The sequence below is a fragment of the Hyaena hyaena genome, unplaced genomic scaffold, assembly GCF_003009895.1.
Source record: "Hyaena hyaena isolate Hyena2069 unplaced genomic scaffold, ASM300989v1 scaffold_4, whole genome shotgun sequence".
NCBI lineage: Eukaryota > Metazoa > Chordata > Mammalia > Carnivora > Hyaenidae > Hyaena > Hyaena hyaena.
In genome coordinates this window covers 4161382-4185851 of record NW_024080636.1, presented here as the reverse complement: position 1 = coordinate 4185851, position 24470 = coordinate 4161382, and the positions used below count along the sequence as shown (strand labels likewise).

General features: G+C 53.3%; 2 protein-coding genes across 2 annotated transcripts in view; both read left to right on the top strand.

Moving 5' to 3' along the window:
- The first annotated feature begins 98 nt into the window (after positions 1-98).
- On the top strand, positions 99-12915 carry PNPLA5 (patatin like phospholipase domain containing 5). The gene is made up of 9 exons (XM_039236789.1): positions 99-309; positions 676-908; positions 2998-3063; positions 3364-3573; positions 4967-5027; positions 6127-6312; positions 8339-8471; positions 11169-11285; positions 11897-12915. Exons 1-9 carry the CDS (start codon positions 117-119, stop codon positions 11961-11963), a joined length of 1266 nt encoding a protein of 421 aa, XP_039092720.1. The 5' UTR covers positions 99-116; the 3' UTR covers positions 11964-12915.
- Positions 12916-22403: 9488 nt separating this feature from the next.
- The window catches only part of SULT4A1 (sulfotransferase family 4A member 1), a 32481-nt gene continuing 30414 nt past the window's right edge, over positions 22404-24470 (top strand). Inside the window, exon 1 of the mRNA XM_039236802.1 lies at positions 22404-22597. Within this exon, the coding sequence (XP_039092733.1) occupies positions 22429-22597 (169 nt within the window). The 5' untranslated portion in view covers positions 22404-22428. The remainder of the gene's footprint in view (positions 22598-24470) is intronic.

Below are 24470 nucleotides of genomic sequence, written 5' to 3'. Positions count from 1 at the left end.
TGCCGGAGCTTTTCTTCCCGGCAGCGGGTCCTCTCCCAACTCCAGCGCTGGCCCCCCACCCCCGGTGCGGACCCCCGGCCCAGCTCCGGCCCGACCCCGGCCCGGCCGCCCCTACCATGCACTGCTACCAGGAGGAGGGCAGCTGGAGCCTGTCCTTCGCGGGCGCCGGCTTCCTGGGGCTCTACCACGTGGGTGTGACCAGCTGCTTCAGGGAGCGGGCCCCGCACCTCCTCCAGGGCGCCCGCCGCATCTACGGCTCCTCATCCGGGGCGCTCAACGCCATGAGCATCATCGCCGGCAAGACTGTCGGTGCGCGGGGGCGACGCGGGCGAGGAGCGCGGCGGGACGCTGGCACCACGCGGGAGGGAGGGCGTTTCAGGGCCCCGTGCCTGGCGCTGGGGCCTGCGCCCTTTGCATCCAGCATCCTCCCGTCTAAGCCTTATGAGAATCCTGAGGACTCGGGGCTATGGTTATCCTTGTTTCGCAAGGACCGAGCGGAGCTGGGGAGCCTGCTCCTGAGATCAAAAGGTGGACAGAGCATTTGGACACAGGGCTGGGCACAGACATTCTGGGATGGAGCGGGGAGGCACCTGGGGAGGAGGTCAAGGCTTTGGGACGGATACGGGCAGACTCTCTGGGAGGCTGAGGACCCCCTCCTCCCCCCCCCCCAATCAGATTTCTGCTGCTCCCACCTCCTGGACATGGTCAGGCACCTGGAGAACCTGAGCCTGGGCATCTTCCACCCAGCTTTCGCGCCCATTGAGCACATCAAGCAAAAGCTGCTGGAAGAACTGCCTGCCGACATTCACATTCTGGCCTCCCAGCGGCTGGGCATCTCGCTGACCCGCTGGCCCGACGGCCACAACATCATAGTCACTGACTTCGCAACCCGCAGTGAAGTCATCCAGGTGAGAGTCATCCATAGGCCCGGAGACAGGCAAGTGGGCTCCATCTCCTCCCAAGGACTTCCAGGTGCTTCCCAGGGGCAGATACTCCTCGAGGTGGGGATGGGGACATGAGGCTTGTGTTTGTTTACAAACAAGGCAGTGCAGGTGCAGAGAGGAGCCACTGGGTAAGTATGGGGTCTCCTCGCTCCCACCTTGCTCTGGGAAGGCCCTTTGGCTGCACACAGAAAAGGGTATGGCTGGGGAAGGGGCAAAGTCAGGCTTCTGTACTCAGGGTCCCTGAAGGGGCTGCTTTTTCAGAGGCGTGCCTGCCCATGATGGTATTAGGAGAGCCACAGGTCAGGGAGAGAGGCCAGTGACAGGCCGTGGGCGTGGTCAGGTGGCTAAGCAGGGGTTGGGTCCCTGGGGGAACTCAGGCAGGTAGGGAGACAGGTCCCTACCCTGTAGGGCCTCAGCTCCCTCATCACAGCTCTGCTGCCCTTTCCTGTTTGGGTCCGTGCCTTCCACCCAGACTAGGGGCCCCAATGCAGAATCTGCTTCATCTTACCGACCCCAGCCTCCAGCATGGGGACTGAGTCTGAGCTTCCGTGCTGATTGGAATTCATAGGGTCTGCAGAGATGGGCCAGTCCCGTGCTGTGGCCTGATGTCCACAGGCTCTTGAGGAAGCCGCCTAGGGACCCTCACGGGTGCCTCAGCATCTTTGCCTGGGTGGCACATAGCACAGGAGCTGGCACATAATAGGTGCTCAGTAAACATTAGCTACTGTCACTCTTATCTGTGGGAACAAGGCTCCCACTTGAATCTCCACCTGGTTAGAGACAGGATGAATTCTGCATCTCCTAGAGAGGGTTGGAGGGATATTTCCAAGTAGACCGCGAGATAAGGTTCTTTTTTTAAAAAAAAAATTTTTTTACATTTATTTATTATTGAGAGACAGAGAGAATGGGGGAGGGGCAGAGAGAGAAGGAGACACAGGATCTGAAGCAGGCTCCAGGCTCTGAGCTAGCTGTCAGCACAGAGCCTGACATGCGGCTTGAACCCACAAACTGTCAGATCGTGACCTGAGCTGAAGTCAGACAGTCAACTGACTGAGCCACCCAGGTGCCTGACAAGGTTCTATGCTCAATGAGTTTGGTAGGCTCTCCTTCAGCGTTTCTCAACCAGAGGTGATTTTTCCTCCCTGGGGACATTTGACAACAATAGAAGCATTTTTGGTTGTCACAGCTCTGCGTGTGTGTGTGTGTGTGTGTGTGTGTGCGTGTGCGTGCACCAAGTACTGACACTTAGTGGGTGGAGGCCAAGGACGCGGCTAAATATCCCACGGTGTTCAGGACAGCCCCCTCCCACCCTATCATCTCCCACTCCTCGAGCAGAATTCTCGAGCCCTAAATGTCAATATGTTAAGCATCTTTTTCACTGCAGGGCTTGTCAGAGCCTCTACTGGGAAGAGTGGACAGTGTTTTCCAAGTGGGTAAAGAAGTCAGAGTTTCTTCTTTTGTAATGTTTATTTATTTATTTATTTATTGAGAGAGAGAGAGAGGGAGAACATGATTGGGGGAGGGGCAGAGACAGAGAGCAAATCCCAAGCAGGCTCTTCATTGTCAGTGTGGAGCCCGATGCGAGGCTCAAACTCACAAACCACCATGAGATCATGACCTGAGCTGAAACCAAGAGTCTGACACTTAACCGGAAGTCAGGGTTTCTTATTTGAGATGCATCTGGTTGAATCGGTGTCCAGGGAACACACTTTGGGAGGCATATGTGGATTGTTGGGGAAGCATTCCTACCAGCTGGGAAGGGCGCTTGGCGCCTCTGTTTGTCCTGGGGTGGGGGGGGAGGGAGGTCCCAGCAGCAGTTTCGAGTGAGCGAGGACCCATTAGCAGGAAGAGGAGGGTGGGCGTCACAACAGGCTTGCTTTCAAGTACCTCCTTGACCTTGAGAACTCGGCTGGCACCTGACACCTCCCTGGGCCTCATTTCCCTCCCCTGAGCACAGAACTCACGCCATGTACTTTGCAGGCTGCTCTGCCCAGAGCAGGTTCTGAACACCAGGAGCATGAACAATTGTGTTTCCGCTGCCTCGTTTTCCCAGGCTCTGGTCTGTACCTTATACTTTCCTTTCTACTGTGGGACGATTCCTCCTGAATTCAGAGGGGAGGTAAGTGCATCTCGGGGGCTTGGTGACTGAGTCCCTGCCCCGTGCTCTGGGTGGCCCCGTATTCTTACTGCTGACAGCCATGTGGGTGGAGGGAATTCCTTGAGTACCTGCTGTGTGCCAGCCCCCCTCCCCCAATATCCCCCTCCTGGGGGTGGCGCTCAGAACATCCTGGGCTGGAGTGGACCCAGTGGCTCCGGGGCAACTAGAGGTCACCGGCTGCAGCCCATTTCCGGCCGGTGGCTCCATGGCGGTATGGGAAGAGGACAGGCGTCCTGAGCAGGAAGCCCACCTCAATTGCAGCGCTACATCGACGGGGCTCTGAGCAACAACCTGCCCTTCGCGGACTCTCCCTCCACCATCACTGTGTCCCCTTTCCACGGGACAGTGGACATCTGCCCCCAGAGCACCTCGGCCAGCATACACGAGTTGAACACCTTCAATGCCAGTTTCCAGATATCCACCAAGAACTTTTTCCTGGGGTTTGCCTCCCTCATACCCCCCAGCCGTGAGGTAGGTCTGGCCCCCGGCGCCTGCCTGGAAGGTGTTAGAGGCTTGGCCATGATCAAGGGTCCTATGAGTCAGACTGTGTCCCCACACCCTCCCCATCACCAAGGTAGAATACACGTCCTGAGTCTTACAACGGAGCCCTTGAACTCACAGGTCGGGGCTCAAGTGGCGTCCGTACAATCCTTCCCCTGCCCGAGGGAATGCTGAGTTGGGACTGGCCCCCATATCAAGGCTTGCTAAGGCCAACCCTACCGAGCTTGGGTTTGAGCCAGGCCTCTGCTGATATTCCTCTGGGTCAGGCTCTGTGAGAAGGTACTGTTATCATCTCCCTTTCTCAGGGGAGGACACCAAGTCTCAGAGAGGTTAAGCAGCTTGTTCAAAGTCACACAGCCCGGAAGCAGCAAAGCCAGGCTTCAAATCCTCAGTTAGCCCAGAACCGTGCTCTTAACCACTGCCCTAGACTCTGGCCAAATTGACCATCCCCGTGGAGGCGAGGCAAAAACACAGACCAAGGTGGACAATAGACTTACACTTCCTGTCTTTTTTCCCAGTGTTTTGGAAATGGGGCACTTGACAACCAACAGTTTATCACCATGACATGCCTTGGCCCTCCCCTATTCCTTCATACATTTTTTGGTTCTGTAGTGTTTTGGTTTTTACTTTAAGTCAACTCAGCGCCCCACGTGGGGTTCAAACTCACAACCCCGAGACCAAGAGTCGCACACTCTACTGACTGAGCCAGCCATGCACCTTGGTTCCGTAGTGTTTTATAATTTAGGAAACGAGGTCGTCCTCATTTACTCGATCTCCCCTATACCTGTGAAGTGGACAGAAAATCTCAGCCCCATCTTACGGTCAAGGAAGCTCAGGCTTTCAGAAAGGTGGCGTGGCCATTCCGAGGCCACACAGCTCCCTCCTGGACGTGCAGGTGGCTTTCCCGCCACTAGGGGAGCTCTGACTGAGACAGGCCCATGTGGGCCCCTAGTTTCCTCTGCCATCTCAGGCTGCTTCTGGAAATAAACATCAAAGGGCAAAGGGAACCACTATGCATTGATCAACAGGGAACCAGACAATGTCCCGGGCGCCCTGAGCCTGGAGAGAGGAAAGTCTGGAGCAAGAGCCCCCGCCCCCGCCCCTGCCCTGCCTGCCAAAGAGTCTTAGAGGAGGGAGGTGACGTGGGGTCGTGGGGAGGGAAGCAGCTTGAGCAGATCGCAGATCTTCAACGGAAGCGGCCCCTGCCCAGCACTGGGGCCCTTGAACCCTGCAGAGGGGAGTGCGGGCTGGGCAGGGCTGGGCAGGGCTGGCTTCCAGGTGAAGAGAGTCCCTGGCCTATGAACAGGCAGCTCAAGGGGCAGGTCCAGGCCTTTCTCATCCCCCCTGACCTGTGTGTTGGCAGATGGTGGCTGACAGCTGCAGACAAGGCTACCTGGACGCCCTCTGGTTCCTGGAGAGACGCGGTAGGTGGTGCCCTGGCGGTAGCCTGGCATCCTGCTCCCCGGGGCCCCAAGCGTTTGCGTTTTTTAGGCACCTCAGCTCGCTTGTTCTCTTCCTCAGCATCTCCCCTGTGCCTGGCCTGAGCCGGATGCTGGGGGCCCGGGGAGGATCACACGTGTGTCCTGCTTTTGACTTGCCTGCCCTTAGTCTGGTGCGGGGACACAGAGCAAGAGAGACACCTCCCCACGGAGCCCACAGGGGAGCCCAGAGGGGACCCTGACCCAGCAGGGGGTGGGCAAGGAGGGCTTCCTGGAGGCAGCAACAGATAAGCTGGGTTTTGACAAGTTATGAAAACAATGGAAAGGTTGAAGACAGAAAGGAAGAGAGCATTCCAGGCAGAGGGTGGATGAGCAAAAGAACAGGGCCCAGCACCTTCACCTTCAGTGCACACAACTCGGTATGGCCGCAGGAGTGTATGTGTGAGTGTGTGTGTGTGTGTGTGTGTGTGTGTGTGTGTGTGTTCGTGTTCGTGGGGGAGCGGGTGGGCCAGAGAGGTCTTCTCAGTTGGAGAGCGTGCATGTCACCCCACAGAGCACTGCTCTTCAAAGTGGTCATCCTGAGATTTGAGCCCAGGCTGTCCGGCTACAGAAAGAACCCATGTCCTTTACCCCCCACCACAGCCCCAAGCACAAAGCAGCTGGGAGAATTTGCTGAGCACTTACAGCGTGCCCAGATCTGGGCTTGAGCTCTGGGTAGTTGTCTCATCAGACCAACCACATAAAGCAGGTTTTAACCTTCTCCTTTCTCAAAGAAGGAAACTGAGACACAGAGCACCTAGGTCCCCGAGCTAGCAGGTGTCGATATCAGGATTTGAACCTTGGACTGGTTCTTCGCGGTCTGGGATCTGACTGACTGCTAGAAAGTGCACGGGAAACAGGGAGCAGAGAAGGGCAGGAAGAGGTTGTTCAGGATGAGTCATGGGTCCATTCTGCGGCAAGCAGGTCCACAGAGCTGCGTTGGGGGATTGAGAGGGGCAGGTGGCCTGGAGGGCCAGGGGCATCACTGCTACCCGGGGGCTCCAGATGTGCTGACCTGTCATGTCCCACTTCTCTGCTGACACAGGACTTACCAAGGAACCAGTGCTTTGCCTGCTGGTGTCTAAGGAGCCCCCAGCCCCCGCGGATGGGACCCAGGACACTGACCATGATGGTGGCCAGAAGGGGGGCCTGTCTTTAAACTGGGCAGTGCCCAACGTGTTGGTCAAGGATGTGCCCAACTTCGAGGAGCTCTCACCAGAGCTGGAGGCTGGTACTGCCCTTTTTTCCTGCACTTGCTCACCTACCACATGCCCTGCACAAACGGGTTGGGGGCAGGGACCCTACCCTGAAGGCCCTCATGGCCTGGAAGAGAACAGGGCTCCTTTACTGATCATCTTCTGAGTGCCAAGTGTGGTGCAAAGGCCTTTTTTTTTTTTTTTTACCTGTTGTATCTCTCGCTCCACACCACTGGGCATTTTTCTTACCCATTCCACTGATGATGAAACTGAAGCTCAGAGAGGTGATTGGGGGATTCAAACCCAGATCTGTGCCTCGGAAAGCCAGGTCTTTGCCCACTCCCCAGGCAAGGGCAGGAAGTACTGAGGGATCTAAGAGAGGCACACATAGAGGGTTCTGGACTCTCCACACATGATGAGAAGACTCATTTCATCCTCCCAAACAATACCTTGAGGATGACACTGAATTGTCCCCATTGTATGGAAACCATTGCACAGAGAGATTAAGTGAGTTGTCCAAAGTCACACAGCTAACAAACAGCCAAAACAGTTCTGCTGTGATCCATTCAGTTTGCTCTCCTGCTTAGTGACTCCAAAGTCACAACTGCCACAACAGAAAAGTCCAGGCACGTGTAATGGTGGCAGGGATGTGGGTTTGAACAGCATCTAAGTGAGACTTGAGGAGTTGTGGCCAGGAAAAAGGGGAAAATGAGCAGCCAGGCAGAGGGTACAGCACGTGCAAATGTCCTGGCTTTGGTGGAGGCAGCTGGAGGCCCCTGTGGCCACAGCATCGTGGTTGAGGGGCAGGGGAGCAGAGGCTGGGAGGGTTAGGCAGGTGGCTTTGGAACTGCAGGAGGGGAGAGATGGGGATCCACTGGCAGGGGAACGTATAGGGGGCAACCCCTCCTTTTCAGAGTTCAGTAGTTCTCTGAACTCTAGATGCAGTGTTCACGGCACCTAGCTGGGATGGGACAGGCTGGGGGTGGGGGTGGGGAGGCTGGAAGGAGAGACGATGGTGGTTGAGGTCAGAGCAGAACAGGGTGGGTGGATGCAGCCTCTTTCTGCACTGGGACCATACAGCGCGAGCGGAGACGGGGCTGGATCTGGGCTGAGCCCCTGAGGTCCCGGCTTGGAGCTCTGGAACCAAGGCCGCATCCCTGCAGCCACGCGGGGGCGCCAGAGAGCCGCCTCGGGGCGGGGCATCACGGCCAGCTCGCCTCCTCGGGACTCAGCCTACCGACCTTGACAGACAGCCCTTAATCCTCGCCTGCCTGCCTGGGAGGCAGATCCAGCCGGTATCCCCACCTTTCAGAGGAGGTAGCCCTGGCTCGGGGAAGGGACGGGACTCATCCCGGGACGCACGGCAGGTAAACGGGGAGCTGGGTCTTCGTGACATGCTATCTGTGAGGCCTCCAAGTGGCTGTCTCTAGACAGCAGTAGCCAGGGTCAAGGATGGAGGCTGAGCCACGGTCTGAAGGCTAGGATTTGAGTTCCGGCTCTGCCCTGGCCAGGATGCCAGTCCTTCCCACCTGGTCAGTTCCGGGCATGGGGTGCTGGTTCCCACTGCTGCTGCTGCTGCTGTTATTAACACTGATGCGTTGCTGTTACCTAGAATGGCATGGTGCGGGCGCTGGTCCCATCCTGGGGTGGGGGCCACAACAGACTTTGCAGAGGGGTGGGAGATATGGAAAGAACTCGGTGAGTCCGTCAGGCCTTGGGTCCACTCTGGCCCTGCCACTTCCTGGGATGGTCTTTGGGTAAGTCACTTCTCCACTCTGAACCTCAGTCTCCTCATCTGTGACAGGGGTATGCCCTGCCTACATCAGGGATACTGAGGAGAGAGCACAAGCTGAGTGCCTCGCCCCCTGCTGGCTCATGCCAGGGGCTTGCTCAGTAGTGCTGGGTTTTTTCCCTCTGCAGATGGGGGCGGGGGGGGGGAGGCGGTGGGCAGTCTGTGGACCGTGTGAGGTGGAAAGGGGTTCAGGCTGCCTTCCCGAAGGGTGATGGTGGGGAGGGGGCTGGCTGGAGGGCAGGGGGGTAATGCCATGGCTTCTCTCACAGTACTGAAGAAAGCATGTATGATGGACAACAGCCCCTGGGCCCGCTTCCGCCGGTCAAGGCCTGGGCAGGCCCTGACATACTTCCTGCTGCCCTGGACACTCCCCTTTGAGTATGTTTACTTCCGGAGCAGAAGGTGAGGCCCAGCCAGGGGTCCTGGGAGGGGCCCGGCTTGTCGCCAGGGTTGTGGCGGAGACCACTGCCCACAGGCAGCCAGCACGCTGGGTGGGGGCGGGGCCTGGCTGGCCTCCCCGTGCTGCTTGGTCTTGGTCACACAACCCAGAGAAGTCTTGGTGGGCTCCCTCCCCCTGCAAGATGGGACCCCTGGGGAGATGGTGTAGCAGCTGTGACTGGCTGATCAGAAAGGGGGCCTCCTGGTCAGCACCCTGGTCAGCACCCTGGTCAGCACCCTGGCCGCTCTCCTGTCTCTAGGCCCTTTGGCCGTTTGCTCTACCTGTTAGAGCCTCAGAGAAAATGTACTATTTCTCGGGAAATAACTCTAGGGTTGGGTCTGGCTCAGATTAGCTGTGTGGACTGGGATAGGTCTCTTGACCTCTCTGGGCCTCAGATTCCTTTTTTATAAAACAAGGCCCATGGGGCGCCTGGGTGGCATCCGACTTCGGCTCACGTCATGATCTCACGGTTCATGCGTTCGAGCCCCGCATTGGGCTCTGTGCTGACAGCTCAGAGCTTGGAGCTGCTTCGGAGTCTATGCCTCCCTCTCTCTCTGCCCCTTTCCTGCTCTCTGTCTCTCTCAAAAATAAACATTAAAAAACAAACAAACAAAAAACAAGGCCCTTCCAGGACAGACTGTTTGTGGTTAAGGCCTCACTAACCATTTTAAGTTTGCTGATTAATGAATCGCTCTGCATTGTTGGTTTATTCATTCCACCGGTAGTTATTGAGGGCCTGGCCTGGGTTTGGCTGGGGATAGGGAGGCAGCCCTGACTCAGACCCAGACCCTGACCCTGTGGCGCTCCCAGTCCACAAACAATCACACATTCATCTGTGCAATCACACCACTGTCTAGAGATACCTAGAGAGGTCTGTGTTGGCTGTGTTCCCTAAAAGAGATCTACACTGCCTGTGAACTGAGACAGCTCACACTACGGGCTATCTGGTCAGGGAAGGCTGTCTAAAGGAAGTAACTTTTGAGTTATAATCTGAAGGATAGGTCCAGCAGGCAAAGAGGGAGGGGCAAAGCATGCCAGATGGCTGGAACAACATGTGCAAAGGTCCTGGGGCAGAAGGCAGAGGAAGTAAAGCCCCTTGGAGGCCAGTATGGCTGGAGTCAAAAGGTGGAGTGCTATACAAGACAGGGGCTGGTGATGAGGCAGTGTGGTGGTGGCTGGCAGGGACTAGACATGCGGGGTTCTATAGCCAATGAGGAGTGTGGTCTTTATCCTAACAGTGGTGGGAAGGCAGTGAAGGGTTTCAGTAGGGAAGTGTCATGGGGAGAACCGCATTAAAAAAAAAATTCTTTATTCCCTAAAACCTCTATGACAATGGGCCACAGGTCTCTGCTCTGTTTTGCTCTGTGCCGAGTTAACGGCTGGATCAGGCCTGATGCTGGAATTGCCAGTGGCCAGAATCCAGGAGAGAACTTTCTGCAGACTCAGATTCTCCTCATGCTGAGCTGTGAGATTGAAACTACAGGTTGAAGTCAAAAGGATAAGTGCAAAGTCTAACCTTTTCAGCCAAAAAAACAAAAAACAAACAAACAAAAAAAAAACCAAACCAAGTCCAAATATGAGCACTGAGGAAAACTTGCCCAGACCATAGGGAAATTCTTACTTAGCATTTTCTATAACCTACTTGCTGCTGGGCATGTAGGTTGTAATAGTAGAGGCAGAAGGTCCAGAACAAGGGAGGTGATGGTCTAGCTTATGTTTTGCTTCTCATACTACACCCTGTGGACTGCTTGCCCAGTCCGAGGCCCTGGTTTAGAAGCTCTGCTAAAGGCAATGCGTTGGGGGTGAGGCCCTGTAGTGTCCAGTGAGTCTGAGAAGGTGCGCAGACAGGCACGCTCTCGGCCACGATTGGATGACCTGGTCCTCTGCTGACTCTACAGGGCCCACATGGGGAGCCATGGGATGGTTTTGAGCAAGAAAAGTCTATGATCAGACGTATGTTTCGGAAAAGTCCCTGGTGCTAAGAGGAGAGTGGATGGAGGGCTGTGGAGTAAGGAGGGCGGTCTGGGGAGGAGGGGGTGCGGCAGAGATATGAAGGGGGTGAGGAACTCTGGGCAAGGTGACGGTCCTCTTTTTTTTTTTTTTAATTTTTCATGTTTGTTTATATTTGAGAGAGAGACACACACAGAGTGCGAGTGGGGGAAGGGCAGAGAAGAGGGAGACACAGAATCTGAAACAGGTTCTAGATTCTGAGCTGTCAGCACAGAGCCAGATATGGGGCTTGAACTCACAAACCGTGAGATCATGACCGGAGCTGAAATCCGGTACGTAACCTACTGAGCCATCCAGGCGCCCTGTGTCAGTCCTTTTTAGGCAGGTGAGAAAACTGAGGCCCAGAGAGGTTCCCTGAGCTGCCCAGGTCACACAGCTCATGAGCAGGGGAGCTGGGCCCCGACCCCAAGCCAGCCTGACCCCAGACCCCTGCCCTTTCCCTTGGGCTTCCCGCTCATGCCCTGTGGAGTCGCTAGCCAGCTCTGTGGTACGGCCAACAGTGCAGGGTGCTTCTCACCCCCTATTTCACTTCCGTTAAGCCTGGGGCGTCGGGTGCAGAGAGGTGCCCGGCTCTGCCCTGGGCCCGTGGGGAGGGTGGGCTCTGCTGGGCCACACGCTCAGGCTTAGCCGCTTGCTGGTCCCTCCTCCAGGCTGGTGGCATGGCTGCCCGATGCGCCAGCCGACCTGTGGTGGATACAGGGTGTGCTGCAGAGGCTGGGCCTTGAGATCTGTTCCAGGTCGAAGGACCAGCTCCTCAGGCTGCTCAGGTGAGGTTGGCGGACGGGCCTGGGCGAGAGTGGGAGAGGCTTCCCTGGTGGAGAAAGGCACCAGCTGTTCTTCTGGATCCTAGACCGGCAGGGTGGCACACCGTCCACATCCTTCTCTCTGTCCGGCCGCACAGTCCCTGGCACCTGTTTGGTCACCACTGTGGGTCAGACCTGTGCTGGGCCTGGACGTAGCGGCTGGCCAGTCACGCTGGTCAGTCTGCAGGACTTTCTCCCAAGGGCGGTCCAAGCCCCCAGGCCGAGTGGATGCCCCTTCTCTGCTAGATCTCCATCGGCCCTTGCAACAGCCTCTGGATGTCCCTCCGTGTCCCGTGTGGGGTCTGGGTTGGGGCTGCCTGTCCCTCAGCCTGCCTCCCTCCTGGCTGGACACCCTGGCGTCCTCCCAACCTGCCTGACAGACATTTGTTTGGCCATCCCTGGAATCCCAGTGTGGCCGGAATAAGGGCCTCAGGACCTTCCTCATGGCAGGGTCTGGGAGCAGAGTGACCGCACCGGATGTGAGGGACTGCCCACTGCCCTGGCTTCACCCCTGCCCTTGGTCCAGCCCCAGGCTCAGAAAGCTTTGCCTTCACCTGCTTCTGCTTCCTCCGCAGCCTGCTGGTCACCAGCCCCCTCTGGCCTGGGGCAGCTCCTCCTGTGGACCTGGCCCAGGAGCCCTGACTTTCCCATCAGGCCTGAGAGGCAAAAAGAGAGCCAGTCCGGTGGCTGGCATCCCCTGGCCCTTGAATTCCTGTCCCCCATCTGCCTCCAGTCCTTGAGTCCTGGCTCGTCTTCCAGGGCTTAGAGCCGAGCCCTCGGCCCAGGGCCAGCACTGGAATTGGTCTGCTGAGTGGACAACCTAGGGGACAGCCTCCCTTTCCTCTCAGACTCTTGTCCCTGGTTGGGTGGGTGGGTGGCCCCCATGGACCAGAAGCAGTCCCACCAGCCCCTCTGGAGTCCCTGCTCCTTGGAGCCAGCTCCCTGGGGCCCAAGGACTTCTTTTTTGGGAGAAGCCCACCCTGTTGGTATGTCCCTGGGTCACTGTGTCCAGGTCACCCTGCCCCTGTCTCATTGGAGGGGAAAAAGGAAGGCAGGAGCTGAGACACACATCTTGGTTCTGGAATTTTTCATGTTGGGGCGGGGGCTCGGGGACAGCATCTGCTGGGAATCAGGATTCGGGGTATTGTTGCTGAGCTGTGTGGAGGGCACCTTGCAAGAAATGGAGAAAATGCCATATGCTCATACCAGAGATCGGAAGACAAATGGAAATGATGGGATCCTTTCTCTTACTCCCTTAGTCCTTCACTAACCCCAGGGTGACCCCCATGGTCTGTCTCATTCCAGCCATCTTGATCTCTGATGACATCCTACTAGGTCCATACAGTGGGAGTCCCCCTCCCCCAACCCAGAGATGGGAAGGAGAGAGAGGGCTCAAAATCTTTTTAGAATCCCACTCTGTGTCCAGTTGGGGTGCCTGAGGGCCCCTGGCTGCCAGCACTGTAGCACCACCTTAGAAGGCTCATGGGCCTCGACAACCCCACTCCCAGGCCCCTTTCTCTCTCTCGGGCAGAGTGGAGAGTAGAGAAATGGAGGCATGAAGTAGAGAAAAGGAGAGCAAAGGAATAAATCTAAACAAAAGAGATAATGGCTCATTCATTCATTCATTATTTGATTTATACTTAAAAGGTTGTAGGCTCTGGGGTCATAGCCGCGAACAAAACTTGCATTCTGGTGTGGGTTTGGGAGCAGATGCTAAACAGCCAACGGGAAAATGTGAAAATAAGATCACCTGAGGAGCGGCAGTGCCATGAAGAGAAGAGCATGAGAATATGGAAATGATTGGGTGGGAGTGACTTGGGATCAGTGGTCCAGGAAGGCCTCTCTGAGAAGATGGTGTTAGGGGTGAGGCCTCAGGAAAGTGCCGAAGAGTTGGGGGAAGAGCTTTGCAAGCAGAGGGAACAGCAAGTGCAAAGGCCCTGAGATTGAAATGAAGCCAATGTGTTTCAGAAGCAGAAAGCAGCCAGTGTGCCTGGAGCTGCGTGAGTGACAGGGTCCACTGGTGGAAGGTAGGCAGAGGCTGGGTCACAGAGGGCACTGTCTGTGTGATCAGGACTTTGGATTTGGGCAGCCATTGGAAGGCTGGGAGCAGGGAAGCAAATAGGTGAAAGTAGAGGGGATGAGTGGACACAGGAGGGCCTGCGGTGGGGGTGGGGGTGTTGAAAGGGAGAGAAGAGGCACAGAGAATGAGGACGTGCAGGAGGGCTCACCTCCTCACTCATCTCCAGGATCCAGTGAGACTGGGTGGGCTTCTGTCCCCTCTTGCTGTCACTTGGGTGGGGGCAGGCACAGATATTGTCCCCTGCAGCAGGAAGGGGCCTGTCTTCCCTTGAGTCAAGTGATCTTCATGCCCCAGAGACCCTCTCTGCACAGAGCTGAGATGCCTTGTCCCCGCTCCCAGGTGCTGGGCTTGAGATTTCTGGAGAGGGGATGGCTGGCCCCCTGGGTCTCCTGGTTGAAGATCTAGGGGCTCAGGAGGCCTCTGAGAATATTCCTGCTCCCCCATCCTCTGTACTCCACCAAGGAGGACAAAGAGGCCTCCCTTTACCACCCCCCTCTCTCATCGGTGCTTTGGGGCTTGCCCTGGGGCCATTTTGCTCCCAGTGCTTTGTTTTGTCTTAGATGGAGAAAGATCCTTGGCTGCTCCCACCTTCCTCTCCATCATCCTTCTGAGCAGCAAGTTGCTGAGTGTTTCTATCCTACATGGTTGAATATCTCAGTTGCTGATAATGCTCTGCTCTGAAAACTTCTTCTTGGTCTCTATTATTTGTGGCTCATGCATCAGGGTCATCTCTGCAGAACTGTGGTTGCAGAGATTGTTCACGAGTATCGCTCACAGTGCTTTACAGTTTATAAGTGCTTCCCTGATTTCTCTCCTCTTGAACTCCTAGATGTTTTCTCATGTGCCTTGAAAATCTGACTGCCTGTGGCTTTCTCCATTGGTACCAGCTCTCCATCTGGTACCGGCTCACTGACCCGGCCTGCTCCCTCTGTCTGAAGACAGGCTGGCAGGGATAGAAAGGTGGTGATCTGGTCCCTCTGAGGCTTCTCTGCTCCGCAATGAACAGCCTCTGCCTTAAAACCACTCCTCAGGAGCATCCCCAACCCAGACTTGCTGCTCAGTAAACTATAACTGCTTATCCCTAGTTTGTTCAAATCCCTCTGGGAGTATGGGGTCCAGTGCTGCCCCTGATATGATATGACATGACCTGATATGATATGACCACTACTGGACCTAAATTGCCTTTCACCTCCCACCTCCTGGTCACTGCCTCTGTTAATGTAGCCTCAGAATGAATGAGCTTAGCCCAGGCAACTCCTGTGGGTTTTACTGAGCCACCAATCCACCAACAGTCCTTGTAGACTAACATCATATGGCAGGAATTATTGCTCAGAAAGAAGCAGCAGGAAGTGAAATCACTAACTTCACATCTGCTCTGTGTTAGGCACCAGACTGGGAGGAGTGGTGGGCTTCCTTTGAGCCTCACATCACCCCTGGGTGGGGGACAGTCTAGACAAAACTCAGGGGAGCTTGATGGGGCCCAGACTTGTGTGATACCAGAGCCCTCTCTGGACCTATGCCATGGTCTCCCATCAGGTGAACTAAAGTCATGGGTCCACTACCCTCCTTTTTCTTCCAGTGTTCCAGCCGAGGACCTCTCTGGGCCTTGGAGCCTTGGCATAGCCCTGGCTCCCATTGTCAAGCCACATTCCCAGACTGGCTGCAAACCCCCTCTCCCACCTGCTTTTCTGAGTGCCAGTGTCTACTGGGTGTGTCCTGGTGCCTGAGGCAGAGCCCTGCTTCAAGGAGTTCACCTGCCTCTGTTGCTGTCTCTGTGGAAATAATAGGAAGTCTAACCCTTTTAAGTGCACTCACCTTACACTTTACAAAGTTCATAACCTCAATTCTTACAGCAACCCTGGGAGGTTGGCAACATTCTCTGTGTTTTATGGATGAGGAAACCGAGAAGGGTTATGTTCACTGGCAAGTGGTAGACCTGGAAATGCTGAAGTCTGTGCTCCAGGAAGCAGAAAGATTCCCAGACCATTAAAGCTTCATTGTGCACCTGCTTTGTGATGTCAGGCAAGTTATGTACTTGATCAATTCCCCATTTCCTTGTCTTTAAAATCAGGGGTTGGACTAGCTGGTTTCTAAGGGGACTTCAGCTCTGCTCTGAGCCCATAACATAGACAATTAATACTTCTGTATTAGAGATGATTCATGGAGGAGATTAGCCACAAAGGAATGGGTTTCTGAACTGGGTTTTCATGGAAGCCTAGATTTTGGGTTGGCAGAAAGTTATTTCAGGAGGGGATTATTCTGCAGGTGCAAAGGCAGGTTGGAGGAGGCCCATGGTAAGGTGAGCCCGCAAAGAATCTGAGGTTCAGAGAAGTGAAGTGCCTTGTCCCAAATACCAGTCTGTGGTGGAGTTAGCATTCAAATCCAGGTCAGGTTATAGTTCCAATTCTGTCTGCACACTAGAATGCTGGCTGGAAAATACTGATGCTGCTAACTCTTATGCAGAGATTCTGATGTAAAGTTGATCTTGACTTAGACACCTGTCTGGACAGGAGTGTGGTTGGAGCCTGTAGTGTCCTATAGGCACTGATGTCCTCAGGGGCAACTCTGTGGGTGTGGACACCTGCCTGAGCCATCAATCTATATCTCAGAATTGCTTCATGTCATCTGTGGCAAGCAGGCTGGTATGTGCCAATCTGTGGCTGTGGTCATGTGATGCTGGTGGGATGACCTCTATCCCAGCACTAAATCCTGGCTACATTAGGCATCCCCAGGAAGCTACCTCAACCTCTCTGAGCTTTGAATTCTCACCCCCACCCCATAAATCTGATGTTGTATACTAACCACATATTTGGTGATTTAAGGAATGTCCATTGCTTTTTGTGTTAATATATTAGGAACATGTTTACAAAGAGTTTTTATCTTCTAGACGTCTATACTGAAATATTTCTGAGTGAAACACTACATGATATTTGCTTCAAAATAATCTAGGTAGGGAGTTGATGAAATAGGGATTGATAACAGTTGACACTGTTCACTCATCTGTGATGAGTTCACAGAAGTTCATTATACTATTTCCTCTAATTTTGTAGATGTCTGACGTTTCCATAATAAGCGAGTACTTGACCTTAAAGCTTGGCTTGTACATACAAATGCAAAATACCCAGAATCCCAGACTGGGAGGGCAGTACGTGTGCATTCAGCACCGCGGACAGCAACCAGCGACCGCTTCCTGCAGCCTCAGCAGCAGTGGGGATCTCAGCGCAGAGAACCTCGGGATCCACCTTAGTTAGAAGAAGCTAGCTCTTCAGGACAGAAGTCTATCCAGCCTCTTACACACTTCCAGAGATGTAGCCATCACTACCGACTGGGTAGACCAGGCCTTGGTGGACAGCTTTGGCTCATAAGAAACTTCTGTTTTCTGCTCCTTAAGGATACCTTTGTCCAAAATCAATCAATTATTTCTACGTGTCTATTTCTGGGCTCTCTATCCTGTTCCATTTATCTATATCTGTGTTTATGTCAATCTTATGTTGTCTTGATTTATAGCCTTAGTGTAAATGTAAGTCTTGAAGATCAGGTAGTGTGAGCCTTCCAGCTTTGTTGTTCATTTTCAAAATTGTTTTGACTATTCTAGTTTTTTTGCTGTTCCATATAGGTTTCAAAACCAGCTTGTTATTTTCTACAAGAGGGCCCATTGGAATTTTGCTTGGCACTGTACAGACTCCATAGATGAATATGAGGAGAATGGGTATCTTAACAATGTCTAGGCTTCCAATCTATGAACAGGGTATATATCTCCATTTCTTTAGGTTTTCTTTAATTTATCTCCTCGCTGTTTTGTAGATTCTGCTATACATATTTTGCACATATATTCTTACATATACTCCTAAGCCATTTAATATTTTCTGATGCTATGGAAAATGATATTTTTAAAATTTTATTTTCCAATATTTTGTTGATAGTATGTACAAATATAATCGATTTTTGTTCTTTGACCTTGTATCCTGTGACCTTGCTAAACTCCTTATCAAATCTAGTAGCTTTTCGGGTAGAATCTTCAGGATTTTCTTCTTTAAAGGATTTTCTTCAGATTTGTATTCTTAAAAAATGTAGACCTATAGAAAAGTTACAAGAAGTAATACAACTGAAGTAGTCAAAATAACACAGTCCTCCCTCCCACCCCACACCGTGTCCACGTCCTAATCCCCAGAACATATGAATATGTTATATTACATGTCAAAGGGAATTAAAGTTGCAGATGGCATTAAGGTTGCTAGTTGGCTGACCTTAATTTAATATAGATTATCCCGAATTGTTGGGTAGGCCCAACGTAATTACAAGGGTCCTTAAATGTGGAAGAGGGATGCAAAGGAGGAGTCAGTCAGTGTCAGGGTAAAATAATGTGAGAAAGACTAGACCCTCCATTGCTGGCTTTGAAGATGGAGAAAGGGGCCACAGGCCAAGGAGTTTGGGCGGCCTCTAGAGGCTAGAAAAGGCAAGACAATGAATCCATCCCCAGAGTCTCCAGAAAGAAGTGCAGCTTTGTGGACTCCTTGATTTATCATAGTGAAACACTCATTAGCTGTCTGGCCTACAAACCTATAGGACAATAAAGTTTTGTTTTAAATCACTGCGTTTGTGGTACTTTGTTACAGCAGTAATAGAAAACTATGAAACAATGAATGCATACCATCACTTAGGCTAATTGCGGCATTTGCCACATACCCTCTCTCACTGTATGTATGCACATGCACTCACATTAGTGTTAAGCGTAGTCTTCCTTGTAGAACCGTTTGACAGGGAGTTCCGGACATCATGATTCCACATCCCCAAATCCTTAAATATGTACCTCCTAAGAAAAAACACATCGTTTTACACATCCACGGTACAGTTTTAAAATTCATGAAATTTAAAATTAGTACAATGCTACCAGTTAACATCCAGTCCATATTCATATGTTGCAAATTGTCCTAGTAATGTCTTTTATGGCTTTTTTTTTCATGATCCAATCTGGAGTCGCGAATCACATTTAGTTGTCAAATATATGTGGTCTTCTTTAATCTAGAACAGTCCTTTTAGCTTTTCGTTGATCTTTTATGACATGGACATGTTTGGAGAGTACAGGTCTGTTGTTTTATAGACTGTCCCTTGGCTTAGGTTTGTGTTCTCTCCCTATTGTTAGATTCAGGATATGAATGTTTGGTAGAGTAGCCACATAAATGTTTCTACATCCTTCTCAGTACATCACATCAGGAGGCACAAGGCACAACTTTGCCTGCTATTAGTGGTGCTTATTTTGATCACTTGGTTAAGATGGTGTCTGCCAGATTTGTCCACTATTAAGTTACCTTCTTTCCTTTGTAATTGACAAGTAATCTGTGGGTAGATGCACTGAGACTGGAAAAATATCATCTTCCTCAATAAATCTTCACCCAATGGTAATTTTAGCTTCAAATGATACACTTATCTTATTGTTACTATGATAGCTGAAAGATGATGATTTTATAACGCCATCATTCCTTTTATATTTATTGGTTGCCATTTTATTGGGAAGAACAGTTTTCTCTAATTAACTAATTCTTAGTTTCAGGTGGAATCATGGGTTCTTTGTTTCTATCATTCCTTTCCTAATTCATTTTAAAATATGCTCGTTTAAAATATTTCAATTTAGGTATAAATGCATACATACATAGCCATAGTAGATTGTTATTTATGTATAATGTACATACACAGATCTGTGTATAGCTTGATAGTTTTTTTTGCAAATACATCTATACAGGGAATAATTTTTTTTAGTGTTTATTTTTTTTTGGGGGGGGGAGGGCAGAGAGAGAGGGAGACACAGAATCTGAAGCAGGCTCCAGGCTCTGAGCTGTCAGCACAGAGCCCAACGTGGGGGCATGAACCCATAAGCTGTGAGATCATGACCTGAGCTGAAGTCAGATGCTTAACCGACTGAGACACCCAGGTGCCCATAAATCGGGCATAATTTGTGTGTCCCAGTGCAAGACTAAAATGTAGGGCTTCTTGTTCAAAAAGAGAGCTTTCCCCTTCTACAATCTCTTCCAACCTGTCATGATGTTTTTAATTTTCCATTTATTGTCACTTTCTCCGACACTGGGATGCTTGTAGGTACCTGCAGATACTCACAGGAGCCTAGGGACCCACTCCAGGATTCTGAGAGCGGCCCACTTCCTCCTGTCAGCGGTGAAATCAACACACCATGCCCTGACTGGGAGCAGGGAACTCAAGCCAGGCACTGCCCCTTCCCACAGGCCTGCCCACCCCAAGGGTATTGCAAGCTCCACACCAGAGAAATGGCGACTTGAATTGATGGTGGGAGAGAGGCTCTCCTTTCTTTTTAAGTTTTTTTTTTAAATGTTTAAATGTTTTTTTAATTTTGAGAGAGTGAGCATGAGTAGGGAAGGGGCTGAGAGACAGGGAGACACAGAATCCAAAGCAGGCTCCAGACTCTGAGCTGTCAGCACAGAGCCTGATGCAGGGCTCGAACTCATGAACTGCAAGATCATGACGTGAGCTGAAGTCGGACGCTCAACCGACTGAGCCACCCAGGCACCCCAAGAGAGGCTCACCTTTGTGATTCATTCACCAAATGTGCTGTGGTGCTGCCAGTCTAGGACAGAAATGACAAGAATGCCCCATCTGCCACGCCGTGGGGTGTGGGCATGAAAGCAAACCCTCTTTCCACTGATGCCCTGGTCCTATGGTCATGGGGCAGGGGCAGGAAGAGAGGGTGGGCCAGGTTAGAGCACTACAGGGCAGAGGAGTGGGCAGTCAAGAGCTTGTTCTGGGAAGGTGGCAGGAGGTGGTACTACTCATAAACTGAGGCTCCACGCCCTCGACACTTGCTCCGTTGCCCCATCAGACTTCACTTATAAAGCAAAGTTCAGAGTCAAAATTATTAAGAATCTCAAGACAGTGACCACAGAATATGAAACCCCAAGTGCAGGGCCATTCTGAACATGACTCTACTGGCTGCGTGACCACGAAGCAGGACCTGAATCTTTATCTACACCTGTAACCGTATTCACACATGTCCCTATCATCATGGGCCCATCACTGAGAGCAAGACATAATGTTTCCAACACTCTGGAGGGTACCCTTGCGTCTATTCTCAGGAAACCCCAGCCTCTGCACCAAATTAAGCACTTCTCTGACCTCTATCACCATAGATGAGTTTTGTTTGTCCTCGAATGAAAGGCATAGGAATGGAATCACACAACATATCGCCATTCGTGTTCGGTTTTTTTCTGTTCATCATTTTGATTGTGAAATTCACCTAGGTTGTTGCACATACCAGTAACTTTTTTTTTCTTTATTGCCATGTAGTATTTCATTGTATGAGTATATCCCAGTCTACCTTTGATGGGCGTTTGAGCGTTTCCTATTTTTGTTTAATAGGCACAGAATTTTCCTAATTTGGCCGTCCAAGCTAGCCCCTGTGTCCTTTTGACCTATCCCATCATTTTTAACGCTTAATTTTTTTGCCCAACAAGATGTTTTAGGCTCGTTTTGTACCCCACTCCCCCAGCCCTCAAATTGGCCTTTTCCCCCAAGAAAGTCTGGTTCCTTTTGCTGGGGAAGAATTGAGAAACTAATATATGGGCTCTGAGTGTGCCTAGTTATTAGTGAAATACCAGTACCTGAAGGCCTGTTCACCAAAGATGAGAAATAGGTAGTTTTAAAAATCATAAATTCATGTCAATACCTCAGATTCCAATCCAAGACCATCTCCCTCGACTTCTCCCACAGTGAGAGCCCTCATCTCCCCCCCAGCCCTCATTCATCCATTTGCTCATTTCCTACAGCCTTTGGCCAGCTGTCTGTGCCTTTTCCTGATCATTCTTAATGTCTTGGGTGCTTGGATTGTCTTCTTTCGTTTTGGTAAGGACACCCACAAGCCTCAGACTCAGGGTTCCTTGCTCTCTCCTCTCTCTGTCCGCACGGCCCATGCTTCCCTGCTCGTGTGTGCAGGTCCCTTGCCAGACTCACAAGTGACTCCTTCCACGGCAAGGAGAGAGAGCGAGCAGGTCCTGTCCGCCTGCTTTACTCAGGATTCTTGCTGGTGCAGTTATCGCTGTCCTTCCCCACCCCCCTGTTACAGAACCTAGGGATAGAGACTATCGTTCCCCTTTTCACGGTCAAGGACATCGAGACTCAGAGAATAATAACCAGGACCCCGCTGTTTTCAACCCCGTGTGGTAGGTGCTTAATACATGTCTGTGATGTGGGGTCATGTTAACACCTCTTTAGAATTCCGTTGTTCTCAAATTGTAGTCTGAACAAGAAGTGCCTTGTTAAGTGCAGACTTCGGAGGCGCTATCCTGAGAGTCTGCCCCTTGAGGTCTGGGGCTGGTCCCGGCACCTGGATCAACAGTCCCCCTTCGCCCGCAGGCGGTTACGAGGCATACCGTTCATAGCACCTATCACCACCGGCGATTATCTTGGTTACTGACGAACGTAAGCCCCCAAGAGGGCCGGGCTTTTGCCTGAAGTCTCTGGGGAGCCCGGCCCAGGGCCTGGTACAGATCAGCTAGTCCCAATAGGTGATGATGACTCTTCGCGGTCACTTGTGGCGGGAGTGTTTCTGAGTCCGTGTGGAGCGCCTGCTGGACGACGGCATCAGCGGGATGACGAATGAACGCACGGCGGAGGGGACGCTGGCTGCCTGCGGGCTGGAGGTGGCCAGGGGTCTGGTCCGTCTCGGGGCGGGCGAACGCGGGCGGGGCCCAGGGCCCTACGACTTCACGTCGGCGGAGCGCAGCCGGCGAGCGGCGGGCGGGGCCATGACGTCATACCGCGGAGCGCAGCCTGCGCGCCAGGGCGCGGCGGCGCCGTGACGTCACGCCCGCGGAGCGCCTTCGCCGGCGGCGGCCTGGGCGGGGCGGGGCGCGGGCCGGGCGGCGCCGTGACGTCACGCCTGCGGAGTGCGGCGCGGCGGCTGGGGCGGCGGGCGCGGGCGCGTGCGGGGCGCGGGCGCGGGCGCGGGCGCGGGGCGGGCGGGGAGCGGGCGGCGCGGCTCCGGGGCCGGGCGGCGGCGGCGGCATGGCGGAGAGCGAGGCCGAGACCCCCAGCACCCCGGGCGAGTTCGAGAGCAAGTACTTCGAGTTCCACGGCGTGCGGCTGCCGCCCTTCTGCCGCGGGAAGATGGAGGAGATCGCCAACTTCCCGGTGCGGCCCAGCGACGTGTGGATCGTCACCTACCCCAAGTCCGGTGAGCCCCGCGCAGACCCCGCCCGCCCGGCTCTGCGGCGCGCCCGGCGCCGGGGGTGGGGGGTGGGGGCTTCCCGTCGGGAGCGGGGAGGGCGGGGGCTGAGCATTAAGGGGCGGGGTGGGTGGGGGTCGGCCGGCATTTGGGGAAACCGAGGCCGGGGACCTTCGGAGGTGGGCCCGGGTGTCCACGGCTGGACAGCGATCGCTGGGGATAGAGCCTGTTCGGCCGGGGCTGCAAGGCGGACAGGCCCTGGGCCACCACCCCTCCAGGCTTCCCCGCCCGCTACCCAGCTGGCTGTGTGACCTTGGACAGTCACTTAACGTCTCTGTTCTGGGGCCCAGTTCAGCCTTTGATGAGTGCAAAGTCCTGGTGGTTATTTGGGGAGGGGGGATAAAACGGATTTCAGGGCGTCCCTCGTTTCCTGCGTGGGCACTGGGTGGGGGATGGGACCAGCCATGCTCCCAGTGCATGCCCGGTGTTCCCTTGTTTTAGGGCCGCCTCTGTCACCCAGGTGTCATCAGGCAGGACCCAGGGCATCATATTTCCCAGCATTAACTGATCTTGCATTCATGACGATCTTGTAAGGTAGAGATGGCATCTTCGCTTTACGGTCTAGGCAGTGAGGCTCAGAGAGGGGCAGTGGCTGGCCCAAGGTCACACAGCTGATAAGTGGCAGAGCTGGGTTTTAATGCCAGGCTGGTCTGCCCAGGACTTGATGTAAGAGATTATCATGTAGTGTCTCTCTTGAGTTTTGTGGGGAAGAGAGGCAGCTTTCCTGTGCTTTGAACATACCTGAGGGTTTCCCTGGTGGCCACGGGATTGGACCAGGAGGGACACCTGGGTCCAGACCGTGCAGTGTGTCTGTAGCCTGGTGTGGAAGGTGGCCAGCCTGGAGGTCATGTGGGATCAGCAGCGGTGCAGCTTGCTGGAGGCCGTAGGCCTGGCTCTCATAGCTGTGCGGGGTCCCAGACACCTGAGAGGTAGGCCTGGTCCTCTGAGGAAGGTTGGGGAAGGGGCTGTCCATGGAGGGGGTGGGGAGCCTTGTTGGTTGGGGGAGGTTGAAGAAGTCTGGAGGTGCTGCCTGCTGTCCTTGGGAAGGGGCAAAGGAAGGAGACAGCACACCCTGCGTTAGTCATGGCCAAGGGCTTTCCTTCTGCTGCAGCCCCAGGGCCCCATGGGTGTGGGGGCTCAGCAGTTCCCAGATTTTAGCATCATAGATACCATACGGCTGTAAGACCCCCGGCCGGGTGTGGGGCTGTCCTTTGGACCCCTGCATTAAAAATAGCAGCAATAAAGACTGAAAAAACCATCTCATGTCAGTTTCGGACAGGGTTTGCCTCCAAATGAATTGTGAAAAACTTGGTTTGGGGAGTGCGTTACGAGTTTTGAATTGCAGAGGAGGGGCTGTGGTTTTGTGTTCTTTCCTCCATTTTATGAAATTAAGAAGCTGGTGTGGGGGGAGACACACACCCGGAGGCCTGCTTGGAAAGCTGTGCACTTGGGGCTTGTGGGGGACGCTTTGGAGGGACCCTGCGTTGGGGGTCTGGTGGGGTTCTGCGGGGACCTTCCCAGGCACCTAGATGGGGAATGAGATGCTAGTTTAAGGAAGTTTTCTACATAACCCAAACTCAAATCTTGTTTGTAACTTGCATCATTCAAAGACAGATGAAAGCACACCATAGACTTTTTAATAAGAAGAATGAACGTAGGGCTCTTTCCCTTGGTGACAGAAAACCCAGTGGTGGCCTTGAGAACCTTGTGCCTTGTGTGAGGTCCCTTCAGACAGAACCCTAGAGAGCCACCTCTTTAAAAAAAAGAAAAAAAAATCCAGCAGTCCTTGTGGCCTTTCCAGGCTCTTTCCGGTGCCTCTGAA